The sequence below is a fragment of the Fundulus heteroclitus genome, unplaced genomic scaffold (assembly GCF_011125445.2).
Source record: "Fundulus heteroclitus isolate FHET01 unplaced genomic scaffold, MU-UCD_Fhet_4.1 scaffold_61, whole genome shotgun sequence".
NCBI classification, from domain to species: Eukaryota; Metazoa; Chordata; class Actinopteri; order Cyprinodontiformes; family Fundulidae; genus Fundulus; species Fundulus heteroclitus.
The window spans coordinates 1406563-1421371 of record NW_023397044.1 but is presented as its reverse complement, the minus strand read 5'-3'; the positions used below and the strand labels follow the sequence as shown (position 1 = coordinate 1421371).

Genomic DNA, 14809 nt, shown 5'->3' with positions numbered 1-14809 from the left:
TTGTCCTTGGGATGCACCAGCCTCTGTCTGAGGGTCCTGTTTGGCTCGAAATGTACTGGGATTTTGTGTTTGGAGAAAATCCTCTTGAGTTTTTCAGAGACTCCAGCAACATATGGGATGACGATGTCTTTGCGTTTATTCTTCTCACCATTATGTTCTGCAGCGGGTCTTTTGGATTTCCTGCTTGGTCTTGGATTGACCATGACCTGGATGACTGAGAATCTTCACCAGCATCTCCTTGTAAGATTATTTGAAAACCAACTTCATTGTTGTCTCTCCTTCTTGTGTTGTTAATGAATGTTTTAGGTGTTTGAACCTGACACAATTAGAAGAAAAACTTAAGTTACTAGAATCCTCTCAAGAAGAAGGAAAGTTAGGTAAAATCCGTGAAGTAAAATTAGAAATAAAACACTACATTGAAAAGCAAAATAGATTTCTAATACAAAGACTTCGAATAGAAAATTTTGAACATGGCAATAAGTCAGGAAGCTTCCTAGCTAATCAGCTTAAAATAAATAAGGAGAAAACTACTATATTTGCAGTTACAGATTCAACTGGTAATACAGTAAGTGAACCGGAGTGTATAAATATCACCTTCCGCGATTTCTACAAATCTTTATACACGCCACAGATAAATCCATTAGAGAATGATATCAAGCAATTTCTGGATAAAATTACACTTCCTAAATTATCAGATAACCAAAGAATGAGACTGGACTCCCCGCTGACAACAGTTGAAACCCAGGAAGCTTATAAAAGCATGACTGATAAAAAGGCTCCAGGTCCAGATGGATTCCCTACTGAGTCTTACAAAGAGTTCTGGAATATTCTAGCCCCAACGTTCCACAGCATGTTGCAGGAAATACAGGAAAAAGGCAGATTTCCAGCTAATATGAATTCTGCCACCATCAGCCTTCTGCTTAAGCCAGACAAAGATCCTATGTTGCCCACCAGTTATCGTCCCATATCCCTAATTAATGTAGATATTAAGATAATCTGTAAAGCTTTTGCAAAAAGATTAGACAAAGTAACTCCTCTCATAATACATCCAGATCAAACTGGTTTCATCAGAGGAAGGCAGTCATCCACAAATACACGCAGATTACTTAATTTAATTGATTATTCCTACAGTAAAAACATTAAAACCAATATTTTAATCAGATGAGGTTTTGCAAGAGTTGAAGAAGACAAGAATAAGTTTAACTAACTTAATCACAAGGAAAGCAGAAACTGATATTTTATTTTCCCGTCAAATTTTTTTTTGAATTTAGCAATAAACCCAATAAGTTTTTAGCCTGACTGGGGAGAAACCCCCCAATAAATCTTTTATATCAGCGATATGGAGTGACGATAACACACGACAGACAAAAACCGTCAAGTTTAATGAGTGTTTAAAAAAAACATATATGAAACACTGTACAGCTCAGAAACAGACACTCATAAACTCACCAAGGGTCACAACCTAGTCATGCTCAAATTGTCAGACAAACGAGGTAAACTGCTAGAAGGACCTATTACTTTGACAGAGATAGATAAAGCTATCTCATCACTGCAATCAGATAAATCCCCAGGGGCAGTTGGATTTTGTGGGGAGTTCCACAAAACCTTTAATGGTAAAATTAACAATCTGTTACTTCATGTTTTCAAAAGGTCTTTTGAAGGGGAGCTCCCCAAAGCCATATACTGCGCATATAATTGTTATTCCAAAAAAGGACAAGAATCCTGAACAATGTTCCTCATATCGGCCAATCAGCTTGCTTGGAGTTGATACGAAAATACTTTCCAAAATCATGGCCAACCGATTAGAGCAAGTAGTGACCGACATCATCAATGCTGATCAAACTGGTTTTATAAAAGGTTGTTCCTATTCGAATAACACCAGACGTCTAATTAATATAACCCATTATCTAAATTTTCGTCAAATTCCAGCTGCCATTATATCGAGGGATGCAGAAAAAGCGTTTGATTGCATTGAATGGGAGTAAATGTTAGAAGTGGTAAGAAGATTCAGCCTTCAATCTGATTTCATTGGCTGGGTACAATTGTATAAAATGCCTATAGCGTCTGTTGTGACCAGCGATTTCGTCTAGGATCTATAGAACATAAAATTATGCTGTAAGCAGATGACAGTCTTCTAACTGTAACCAACCCCACAAAATTAATACCATCGTCAATTAAGTGTGTCAACGAATTCACACAGATTTCCGCATATACGGTTAACTTCTCCAAGTCTGAAATGATGCCTGTGGCCATCATAAAAAAAACATTTGTGAAACCATTCAGATAGGCCCCTGAGGGACTCACATATTTGGGTGTTAAAATTACACCTAGGATAAACAAACTTTACATGGAAAATGTTAATCCATTAAACATGTAAAGCAGAAAACAGCTAGTTGGATGAAGCTTCCGATATCTTTCTTGGACAGGATCAACTTAATCAAAATTACAAAATAATGCATCTTATGTCTATGCTCTTCTTAATTCTAAGACAAAACTATCTTAAGGACATTAATAAGGTTATCTCTGACTTTATCTGGGCGGATCAAAAACCTAAAATTAAATGAGATATCCTACAAGTCTCTAAACAGCAAGGGGGGGGGGGGGGGGGAAATCGGGCATACCCAATGTGGCACATTACATAACGTCAATGCAAGCTACAATTATTTGTGTGTGGGCTGACTGACAGACAAAACCACTATGGTATGAGATAGAAACGGTGCTATGTAAAACCTTTCCCCTAGTAAATATTCTGGACAAAAGTAGAAAAAAATAGCTGGTTATGGTCGGGGAAAACTTCATGATTACAAATGTCATTAAATCTTGGCAGTATTTTAAAAAAATATATTTGGGGCACAACATACGCTCTGTTGTCTTACATCACTTGTAAATAATCCAGAACTATCAAGAAGGGACACTGGAGCCAAATTTTAAAAAAAAAAATGGGAGGAATCAGGAATTCATAGAGTTTATGATCTATGGGATAAATGGAAATTTTAATAATTTGAAACAGTAAAAACTCAATATCAAGTTATCCAAAACTGAATTCTACAAATACCTTCAGGTCAGACATTATATATGCTTTAAAATGAAAAAGTTTAGCCTTCCTGTAGACTTTAATTTAATTGAGAAGGTACTTTTGGACAGCTGGAATCAGAACCACTTTGTCCCTAGGTTTTACGCAATCTTGCAGCATTCTGCTGAAGACAGGTTATCAAGTTTAAGATTGTCTTGGGAAACACTTCTGAAAACAACAATAGACCCCAATGAATGGGAGGACATTATTTTACCGCCCTCTAAGATGTCAATATGTAAGATATAAAGAGATGCAGTATAATATCTTACATAAAGCTGATACATTTCCAGACATGTACAGCAAATATACAACAGGGGCCCCTGCAAACGGCAAAGTACTCAAGGGAACTACAATACACTGTCTCTGGGAATGTGAGCAGATTCAATAGTTTTGGCAGGCCATGTACACAGAGATCAGCAGCGTGATTGGACAACAGCTAAAGCCCGATCCATTATTGTATCTTCTGGGACACAGACTTTCTCCTCATGATGGCAAGGAAAGCAGTGATGATGAAGTGGGTGGGTGATGTGTCCCCATCACTTTCATTGTGGAAAAATATAATCTTGGATACAATCCCTTTGGAAAAGATGAGATTCTGTGTGAATGGACAATATGATCTGTTCAAAACAAAGTTTGGCATGGTGTTGAAACGAATGCAGATAAAAGCTAAATGATCCGTAGAATGATAATGCAGAAGGACTCACGAGTGGCACTGTTTTCTTGAGTTTGTGTGCCAAAGTAACGGATTCAATTCAACTCAATTTTATTTATATAGCGCCAATTCATGATACATATCATCTCTAGGTACTTTCCAAAGTCAAATTCAATCAGATTATAAAGATTGATGCAATCTACTGGGTTTTCTTAGATAGGGAAGTTTTTGACCAAGTCTTGACAAGCAACATTCACTTCTTATGAAGAGCCCATGGTTTTGCAGCAATCCCTCATACTAAGCAAGCATGAACCATAAGTGGAGAGGAAAACTTCCCTTTAACAGGAAGGAAAAACCTCCAGCAAAACCAGGCTCAGTATGAATAGTCATCTGCCTCAACCACCTGGGGGTTAGAGAAGACAGAGCAGAGACCAAAAAGAGCTGCTTCAGTTTAAAACCTAGAATATGTGTAAATGTAACTAAGTGGATCTATTTTTAGCTCTCATTTTCCAATTGACGGAAATCCATCGCAGCGACGGAGAATTTTAACTCATGATATAAGGACCCCAAAATGGCACCTGTCAATAGACACACATGCAACGCAGACTTCAAACTCAAGGCAATCAGTTACGTAGCAGAACATGAGAATAGAGCAGCTGCAAGAGAATTCCACATTAATGAATCAATGGCACGGAAGTGGAGGAAGCAAGAAGATGAACTGCGGCAAGTAAACAAAACCACACAGAGTTTCCGAGGGAACAATGCGAGATGGCCGCAGAGGACAAAATTGAACAGTGGGTTATTAAACAGAGAGCAGCAGGCAGAAGCATCTTTATTTGAATAAAGGTAACAGCGTTAGCACAGGACATAAATATTAATGACTTTTGTGGTGGTGCTTCTTGGTGCTTTCATTTTATGAAAAGACAAAACTGTTCATATATCATATCAGAGCTCTGATTACCCCGTATGTTCCTAACAGAGCACTTCGCTCTCAGACTGCAGGTCTGCTGGTGGTTCCTAGAGTCTCTAAAAGTAGAATGGGAGGCAGATCCTTTAGCTATCAGGCTCCTCTCCTGTGGAACCAACTCCCAGTTTTGGTCCGTGAGGCAGACACCCTATCTATTTTTAAGACTAATGTTAAAACTTTCCTTTTTGACAAAGCTTATAGTTAGAGTGGCTCATACCCTGAGCTATCTCTATAGTTGTGCTGTGATAGGCCTAGGCTGCTGGAGGACATCAGGGTCTAATTTTCTCACTCTACTGATTTCTACTGTTCTTCAGTCTACTGTTCTCCAGTGTTGCATTGTATTACATTGAAATGACTATCGTCATTTCAGCTTTTAACTTTTTGCTCTCTCCCTTTTTCTTCATAGTAGGTACACCTGGTCTGGCGTTCTGTTAACTGTGACATCATCCAGAGAAGACGGCTCACCCGCTACTACCATCTAATGTAGAACAGATTACTAGATCAATGTGTGCTTCTGTGCTTGTTTGTCTGTCTTGTTGTGTCTCTGTTCTGTCTTCTGTAACCCCAGTCGGTCGAGGCAGATGACCGTTCATACTGAGCCCGGTTCTGCCGGAGGTTTTTCCTTCCCGTTAATGGGTGGTTTTTCTTCCCACTGTCGCTTCATGCTTGCTCAGTATGAGGGATTGCAGCAAAGCCATGTACAATGCAGATGACTCTCCCTGTGGCTCTACGGTTCCCCAGGAGTGACTGCTGCTTGTCGGGACTTTGATGCAATCAACTGGTTTCCTTATATAGGACATTTTTGACCAATCTGTATAATCTGACCCAATCTGTATAATATGATTGAACTTGACTTTGTAAAGTGCCTTGAGATGACATGTTTCATGATTTGGCGCTATATAAATAAAATTGAATTGAAAAATTGAATTCATCCGCACACAAACTATTGTCTCGCAGAAACTGCCAAAAGATTACAAAGAAAAGCTGACCAATTTCCGCACATACTGCAAAGATCACTGAAAAGAAGATCCAGCCAGAGCCCATCACAGACATGGACGAGGTTCCCCTCCCCCCCCCGATATCACCGTGAACCGCACTGTGGAGAAAACAGGGACCAGAGCAGCATCTACACGCACCACAGGGAATGAGAATTCATCCTTTACTGTAGTCCTCGGTTGCCAACCTAATGGCCAGAAACTTCCACCCATGGTAATTTTCAAGAGGAAGACTTTGCCAAAAGAAACGTTTCCAGCAGGTGTCATCATCAAAGCTAACCCGAAGGGCTGGGTGGACGAGGAATAGATGAGTTGAGGCTGAGAGAAATTTACGTCAAGAGACCAGATGGCCGTCCCTATTGATTTGCGACTCCATGCACGCCCATCTCACCAATGCTGTTAAAAACCAAGTGAAGCAAACTAATTCAGAGCTTGCCATGATTCCAGGTGGATTAACTAAAGACCTCCAGCCACTAGATATTGGTGTCAACAGAACAAAAGTTAAACTGCAAATTGAGTGGGAGCAGTGGATGACAGAAGGTCAACACACATTCACCAACACAGGGAGACAGCGCCGGGTGATTTATGGCACTATCTGCCAATGGATAGTGAATGCCTGGGCTGAGGTATCAGTCTCAACTGTGGTCCGAGCTTTCACAAAGGCTGAAATCATCACTGAACTGTCAGGTAACAGCAACGACACTGACTCGTATAATGACAATGCCGTAATCGCCAAACTGTTTTCCGTTTTCCAAAATCCTCTTTTTGCTTAGACAATACAGGAAAATAATTAGGTTTATACAAGTATTTGTGATTCTGTGTAATCCAAATATTTAAACTTGTTATAGCTGAGTATGAAAGGTGCTAAAAAAGACAAAAATTCCTCAGTTACCATACCTATGGGCATTGCCTCGCTCTTCTCAAAATTCACCTTATATCTAAAACTTGTCCCACTTCACCTAGTAGCCTAGCCGTCTCTGCGGTCTGATCCGGAGAGAAGCATCCATCCTACTTTGGATGGTGCAGCTCTTCTTTCTAGGAATCTGGCCGGATTTATTAGTTCTCCTAAATGCTGACAACCCAGGGTCCAGACCAGGAAGCAGAGCTGTAGTTTAACACACCTCTTCTCTGCAGCTTCTGTACTGTTACCCACCCATTACCCTATTGAGATGGTGTCTTTCCCACGGCCAAAACTGAACAGATCAAAAACTGATCTAAAAAGGAACAAATCATAAAAATCTAATAAAAATCAACTCACCTTGAACCTAAAAATAAAACAATTAAATGTGGTCTATTAAATATAAGGTCTCTCCCTCCAAAGACTTTGTTAGTTAATTAATTGATTTCTGATAATCAGATTGATTTATTTTGTCTCACAGAAACCTGGCTACAAGAGGACTATGTTAGTATAAATGGGCCAATGCCCTCCAATTATTCAAATGTCCACATTCCCAGATCTGCGGGAAGAGGAGGAGTAGCAGCAACCATCTTTCAGTCTGATTTATTAATTAGTCGCAGGCCAATTAATAACTACAGTTCATGTTTTGTATCATCCACCAGGCCTTTACACTCAGTTTTTGGATCAGTTGTCAGACTTCTTATCTGATTTGGTGATAAAAACTGACAAGGGTATTATAGTGGGGGATTTTAACATTAATGTTGACAAAGTGATAACCCTAGTGTAGCCTTTAAAATGATCCTAGGTTCAATTGATTTTGCTCAAAATGTGCATAAACCGATGCACTCTTGGCTCCATACTTTAGACTTTGTGCTGACATATGGCATTGATTGTGAAGAATTAAGAATTTCCTCACAACCCTGTCCTGACCATTTTTTAATAACCTTTGAGTTTAATCTATCTGAGTTATCCATCCGCAAAAGAGGGTTCCATTATAGTAGATCTTTATCGGATAATGCTGTATCAAACTTTAAACAGTCTGTCCCCCTTTTAATATCCTCAGTATTGCAGAAATGCCCTGCATATAGCAGCAATGTTGTTTCTTCCCATTCAAAAATAGACGCCTTTGTTAACTGTGTGACTTCGTCATTGTGTTCTGTATTAGACAATGTAGCTCCCTTGAAAAAGAAGGTGATTATTTACAGGAAGCTGGCTCTTTGGTTTAATTCAGAGCTGCGTTCCTTGAAGCACAATGTTAGGAAATTGGAGAAAAAAATGGCGCTTTACACACCAAGAGTAATCCTACCTAATCTGGAAAGATAGTCTACTGTTGTATAAAAAGACCCTTCGCAGAGTTAGAGCAGCATATTTTTCATCTTTAATTGAGGAGAACAAAAATAATCCTAGATTTCTCTTCAGTACAGTTTCCAAACTTACTCAAGAGTCACAGCTCCGTTGATCCATCCATATCCTTAGCTCTTAGCAGTAATGACTTTATGGTATTGTTCATAAATAAAATTGATTCCATTAAAAATAAAATAATTATTATTATATAATTAAATAACATGATTACCTCGTCCCCAGTAAGTGAAGCAGCGTTGGAGGAATCTTTAGAACCTGCACAGTGTTTGAACTGCTTAGAAGCAGTAGAGCTCTCTGAGCTACCTAAAATTTTAGCTTCATCTAAACCTTCTACCTGTATGTTAGACCCAATCCCAACCAAGTTGTTTAATGAGGTATTCCCTTTGATCGGTGGCCCTATTTTAGATATGATTAATATATCCTTAATAATTGGATATATACCACAGGCTTTTAAAGTAGCTGTCATAAAATCTTTACTTAAGAAACCTTCTCTTGATCAAGATGAGTTAATAAATGACAGACCTATATCTAATCTTTTCCTATCTAAAATTCTTGAGAAAGTAGTTGCTAATCAACTATGTGAACATCTACAAAGTAATGACCTACTTAAGGAGTTTCCGTCAGGCTTCAGAGCTCATAACACAATGGACAATGCAGACGACTCTCCCTGTAGCTCTACGCTTCTCCAGGAGTGAATGCTGCTTGTCGGGACTTTGAAGCAATCAACTGAGTTCCCTTATATAGGACATTTTTTTGACCAATCTGTATAATCTGACCCAATCTGTATAATCTGACTGAATTTGACTTTGAAAAGTGCCTTGAGATGACATGTTTCATGAATTGGCGCTATATAAATAAAATTGAATTGAATAGGAGCGCAGATACGGCCGTGGGAGAGCTCAAGTCCAAGTCCTCTGGGACCCCTATGATGCGGATATTGGATATCCGCATCCTGCTCTCTATGTAATCACATTTATCCTTCAGGTCAAACAGCTCCTTCTTCAAACTCTTTACTGTAGATTGCAAGGTGGTCACCTCTTTTCTCCACATTGACAGCCCATCCTGTTTCTTTCACCATGGCCTTTACTCCAATTTCAGCGCATGTTGTCGCCGTGCTATTAGAGATCTAATTTTTCACCTCTTGCAGGTCACCCTAATTGTTATGAAAATCTTCTTTCAATGCATTTCTGAGTTCCTCTTTTAACACCGCACTGATACCATCTTTGATGGACGGAAGAAGCTTCAGTTTTAGGGCAGCAGTATCCATATCACACGTATAATTCTGCTGAGTCTGCTCCTCAGTGGCCATAGAGCTCAACGCCACCTTTGGGTCATCATCGGTACTCACACCCGAGGAATCGCCGGGCCTAGTTGCCGCTCCTCCTGTGTACTTATTTTCATAGGTTAGATGCCATTTTGTCTCAAATAAAGCTGTAGTATGATGCAAAAAACTGTTAATGTCGTCTGTGGCACAAAATAACACTTTGCAGGTTGAAAATAGCTACTTTTTGAAACTCAGTTAGTGGGAGCCTTCAGAAACATCGTATTCCATTGCTGGCTTACTAGCGCCACTGATATCAACATCTGATTAATATCTAAAAACATTAAGCAACAAAAAAAAAAAAAAAGCAAAAAGGAGGATTTTTTTAATGGATCAAAGACACTTGTGGCATTGAACAAACACTTTTAACCTATTTTTTGGGAGGGAGTGAAAAGGGAAAAAGACTTGGACCTGGTTCTTGCATATTATATCAGATTGACCAATAGGGGGTTTTCAGCTGACGTCACGCTCACGTGACTACTCAGCGCGTCCGCCATATTGGGTGGCAGTCGTTTCGCACCGTTGACCTGCGTTGTATGACGCCTTAGGCAGTATTGGAAGTGAACAATGAGGAAAACGTGTTTAATGGTTGGTTGCACGGCCCGTGGAGGTGGAGATCAACGCTCTTTCTATCGCCTACCAGCCGTAATAGTGAATCAGTGTGAAAAAACAAAACAGCTATCTGAGCAACGCCGTCACCTATGGCTGACACGGATATCCAGGTCCGATTTGGACGGTGTTAAGCTGGAATACGCCAGAGTCTGCGGTGCTCACTTTGTCACAGGTAATTAACTGTTAAGTATTTAAAACATGTAAGAAGAATATATTAATAATAGAGCTTGGGCGTTATGACTTATTACTTTCCGCGGCTGCCGTGTTGACTACCTCCGCCGCCTCTACTGCCTATTACTACCGCGTACTGTACTCCCTCTCTCAGCCGTGTTTTAATTTGATTAATTTCACCTTAACTTGATTTCAACCATGGTAAACCGTTGCTGTATTATGGGCTGTAACAGCGCAACACATGATCGCCATGGGAAAAACATAGAAACAGATTAATTTTCCACCGCTTTCCTGCCTGGAGGCGCAACCACGGAGAACAACTGTTAGCGATAACAAAGAGTCGTCGGCTCGCTTGGATCGCGGCTGTAAGACCGAACATAACTTTCCACAGTATCCCGATGTCAATGAGAGTGTGTTCTAAACGTTTGAAACACATAGCAGCAAGTTAAAAGTACATTACATGCATGAGTGGTTGTTAGCGCTAACGGTTAGCAGCTACTAAACTAGCATGTGCCAGAGCCCGTCTGAGCGCAGCTTACTTTTGAACGAGTTACTGTGTTCCCACTGTTTGCTGGCTTTATGATCTGCAGCTCCTACCGGCGCCAATACGGTAAATACAACTTAATTTTGCACTGGTCATTGTTCTGCTTAAATAATTAAAGCCGCGAGCGGCGTCGATCGGCCGTGCAGCCAAGCGCCTTCGCGCACCGCCGGCCGCCAGCCACCGCAGAAGCATGCAACACATTTGCGTCGGATTGTTTACATTTTTACCATCTTATTAAAACTCACCCGTCCACGTATGATGGCGATTTCCTTGATGTACATAACCAGATGTGAACTGGTTGTGAGCCTCTAGATCCTTGTAAGCTCTCATTTCCTCAAGAGTGTGCAGAGGGTTTTCACCGAACACCAGGTAATGCACCATGTCGCCGTGCTCTACATTTGGCCAATCATCTGGATTACGGCTAAACAAGGCACCGTGGAGGGCATACGGGTCCATATGGTCGATCACGGAACATTTCCTCAGATATACGTCCTTATCTGGTCGCTCTAGCGTGCTGGCGTACTTATCCATTCGCGATACGATAATACGTGTACGACAACTAGAGATAAGGAAGTGTGCCACCCAATATGGCGGACCGGAAGTTGGCCAGTGACGTCAGTGAAAACCCCCTATACTCAAACATCAAGAACTCAACTGCTGCATCTAAAACTATGTGACCAAGGTTCTATTGTAAAAAATTTTAAACAATAAAAAAATGAGTTCTGTGGAAGAGTTCCCAGGGGAAAGTAGATTCTAAAGAAGAAAAAATTACTTATGTTCTTACTTTACATTTTAACAAGCAGCAAAACCTAAGAACATATTGTTTTGACAGAGGCAAAGAGATGTTGACCACAATTTACAGCAACATGTTAGGAGAATTTCAACAAACACGTCACCGCAACTGCTGAGCATGGTGGAGGAGCAGTGATGATCCCACAGCCACACGATGGGGACTCTGCAGTCGACCAAAAACTCCTCGGTACACTAAACTATTCTAGAGTCAAAGATAGGGCCATCTGTGTAACTGCTGCAGCTGCAGCACAGACACGATCTGATTGAATTTACCTCATTTGGCAACCTCCTACAGTCCATGGGATTTTATTTTTGCATCAAAAAATACAGATAAAAACTTGCATTCTGAATTTATTCTGTGAAAGAAAAGCAACACATGGGAACCATATTTTTTCTTTAAAAAATAAAGTGGTTTCTTTTCTGCATCAACAATCAAGTTATAATTGTGCTCGTGAAATTGCATTTGATTAAACTTGAAAAGTATCGAGGAACAGTCAGCACTGATATATTTTCTAATTAAGTTAGTACTTCTGAAATGTTACAAGACACAAAGAACAGCTTTAGACAGACTCTAGCTTACTGTTGTGGGTTTCTTACCTCAGACATTTCACAACCAAGGGTAAATCAGCGTTAAAAGCGATAACATACGGCTTCCCATTGTCCAAAGTCTCCAGCTCCTAAGGCAAGAACATAGGTTCACTTACTTGTTCATTGCATCGACTAATTATTTGCTTCCTGAGTTGACATCTTGATTTTAGGATTTCTGACTTTAGTCTTAACAAAATTCAGTGATTACATTTAGAAAAACTAATGTTTATAAATGATTAAATCGTTTATAAAGTCCAGAACAATGACTTCTTGCATTAAGGCCATCCCATGAGACTCAGGACACCTGTTGTAAGACTTTAGGTCAAAGCTTCTCCAATTTACAGTCAGGTTACCTTCAACTAAACTGAACTCAACATTTAGGTTTAAAAGAAAACCAGCAGAGATATACCTATGTGATGTGAACATCCTGGAGCAAACAAATAAAGGAAGGTTTCCAGACAATTCAAATGCTGTTAAACTCCACAGTGACATTTAATAACTACTCACTGCAAGGTAGGCAGAATCTCTTTCAATAGCATCAGCCAATCTGTAAAGGAGCCGGCCCCGCTCAGATGCATCCATAAGGCGCCAAGGTGAGCCCAGCCTAAAGGCATTATGTGCTGCCTTCACTGCCTTGTCTACATCTGCCTGCAAATGAACATGGATTTAATTAGTTGAAAACTACCAGATATAAGAAATTTCACAAATCCCCTGGTTTCCATTTAAACGAACAGATTCATGGTCATTACCCTCCAATCAGTTTACCTCATAGATTCAGAGACGCATACTGTGTGAGGAGGCCAAAGAGCACTTTTACTTCATGCTATGAAATACAGCTGTAAAATACAGCCAAGAATAGCAACATGAGCTGGTACAGCAACACCTTTCCTGCTTTCTGCTAAAAATGTAAGTAATATGATTAAAAGAACTGCAGAACAAGCAATGCTAAATGATGACCCAGAAAATACGGGATTTTTTTTCAAAATAAAGTCACACATTTCTAGCAGTATTATTCTAAAAAGCTGAAATTGTTAAAAACTAAGGAAAATAAATATTCCCTTACATAGGAAGCAGTTTTTCAATCAGACAAAGGAAATTTTTTCAAGTCAGGATTTACCTGATCAGCCTCTGCAACTTGACAGATGACTTCTCCGGTGGACGGATTGATTGTAGGAAATGTCTTCCCACTCATGGCATCCTGCCATTCATTGTTAATAAACAGCTGAAACAGAAAACACCATGTTTTGTGAAATGCTTCAAATTCTCTGCTACAGTAATGTCAGTGAATGAAAAAAACATTTCTCAAAATGTTACATTTGTCTTCTACAGGCATGTATCCCTCAAAAATAGTTTCACCACCTTTTCCGATGGCTATAACCTAGAAAAAAACCCTTCCTAACCCTGTACAACAATCTGAAAATCACTGCTTCAATTATTTTTAAAATTATAATTTTGATCTATGTTTAGACAGTATCCTCTTTTACTGCTTTTGCAAATCCTTTCATTGTAATTATATATTTGCTTATTCATGCAGCAGACAGAACACCCTCAACCTGGACTATATCCTATAATAAAACCATGAAAAATACTGACCAGTTCATATCTAACTATCTGAAAGTTGATAAGCAGGTTATGACTCGACAACCTTTAGGCCCAGACACTCCTTTCCTTAATTTGGGATGTTAAAAGTTTCACAAACACTGTTTTAGACACAAACCATGATTAACACTCCAGCATTCAGTCCTGCTATAAACAGACATTGTGCTGACTGCCCACAATTCCTTCTACGTGTGTATATTCTGGTTTCCAGCAGTGTTTCAGCTTTAATCAGCTAGGTGGACCTTTTACCTAGAAAAACTAAACCAAGAACAAAGCAAGGAGTCAAAGATGCGAGCACAAGCCTTGAAATTAAACTTACTAAATTAATTGGTTCCAGAACACACCCAGGAAAAACTGAATGACATGTGAATATGGCCATTATGGAATTTTTTTGAAATAAAATAAATAAAAAAAAAACATTTTTTTGCTTTTTCATATCGGCGTGTAGTTTGGTGTTGTTTTGCCACGGTCACGCCCAAATTTCTCCATTGAGGAACAATGAATATATTTTTGTATTATTCTATTCCATTTCCTCATTGCGACGCCTGGTGTTCATATATGGAACTGCTACTTACTTCAAAAACACCTAAACAGAGTTGAAAGTGTTGTCATTTACAAATTGATGTGTATAAAATCGTGCTACCGTCCACTTGGCGGTTTAAGCTCTAATATCCGTACCCTACATAAATCAGCAATTATTATTCTAATCGCTTTACATAAAACTTTATTGCATGCTCGCGCCCGTTGCTCGGGATCCTTTGCGGAGACGCATGCACTGCGCATTGCGCATATGCACCTCAAACAGTAACTCCAGTGGATGTTTCTACAAACACAGGTGAGATGGACTTTGGACCCGTTACCTCTCCTTTTAACGTATTACTTCGATAATACTTGCTTAAATCAAGTCAACTGTTGCAGCAACATTAACACCTTACTTCGTTGAACAAAATATTCCAGACTATGTTGGGTTCAGTCAGGGCTGAAAGCCCTACGTAACATTGCAAGCGGTTGACTCGTGTCCTGCAGGCTGGGAACAGCTGCTAACTTTACCTTGTTGTAATGGACCTCCGGCTGAGCGCTCGGAACAGGAACAGCTCTCCCGTAGTGACAGACTAAGGGCCGGGTCAGTCGGGGGACAAGCCGAGAAAGCACGGTGCCGAGCATGCTGAGCGTTCCTTCACGTAGTAAACCACGAAGACGGAATGTCTTCTTCTAGGTTCCTCCTTCTTTGGTCA

General features: G+C 39.9%; 1 protein-coding gene across 1 annotated transcript in view; it reads right to left on the bottom strand.

The window, feature by feature from the left end:
• The window catches only part of LOC105922821 (aldehyde dehydrogenase 2 family member), a 39882-nt gene extending 25073 nt beyond the window's left edge, over positions 1-14809 (bottom strand). The window contains exons 1-4 of the mRNA XM_012858746.3: positions 14625-14809; positions 13093-13197; positions 12483-12623; positions 11985-12064 (exon numbers count right to left, since the gene is read on the bottom strand). Of these exons, the coding sequence (XP_012714200.1) occupies positions 11985-12064; positions 12483-12623; positions 13093-13197; positions 14625-14738 (440 nt within the window). The 5' untranslated portion in view covers positions 14739-14809. The remainder of the gene's footprint in view (positions 1-11984; positions 12065-12482; positions 12624-13092; positions 13198-14624) is intronic.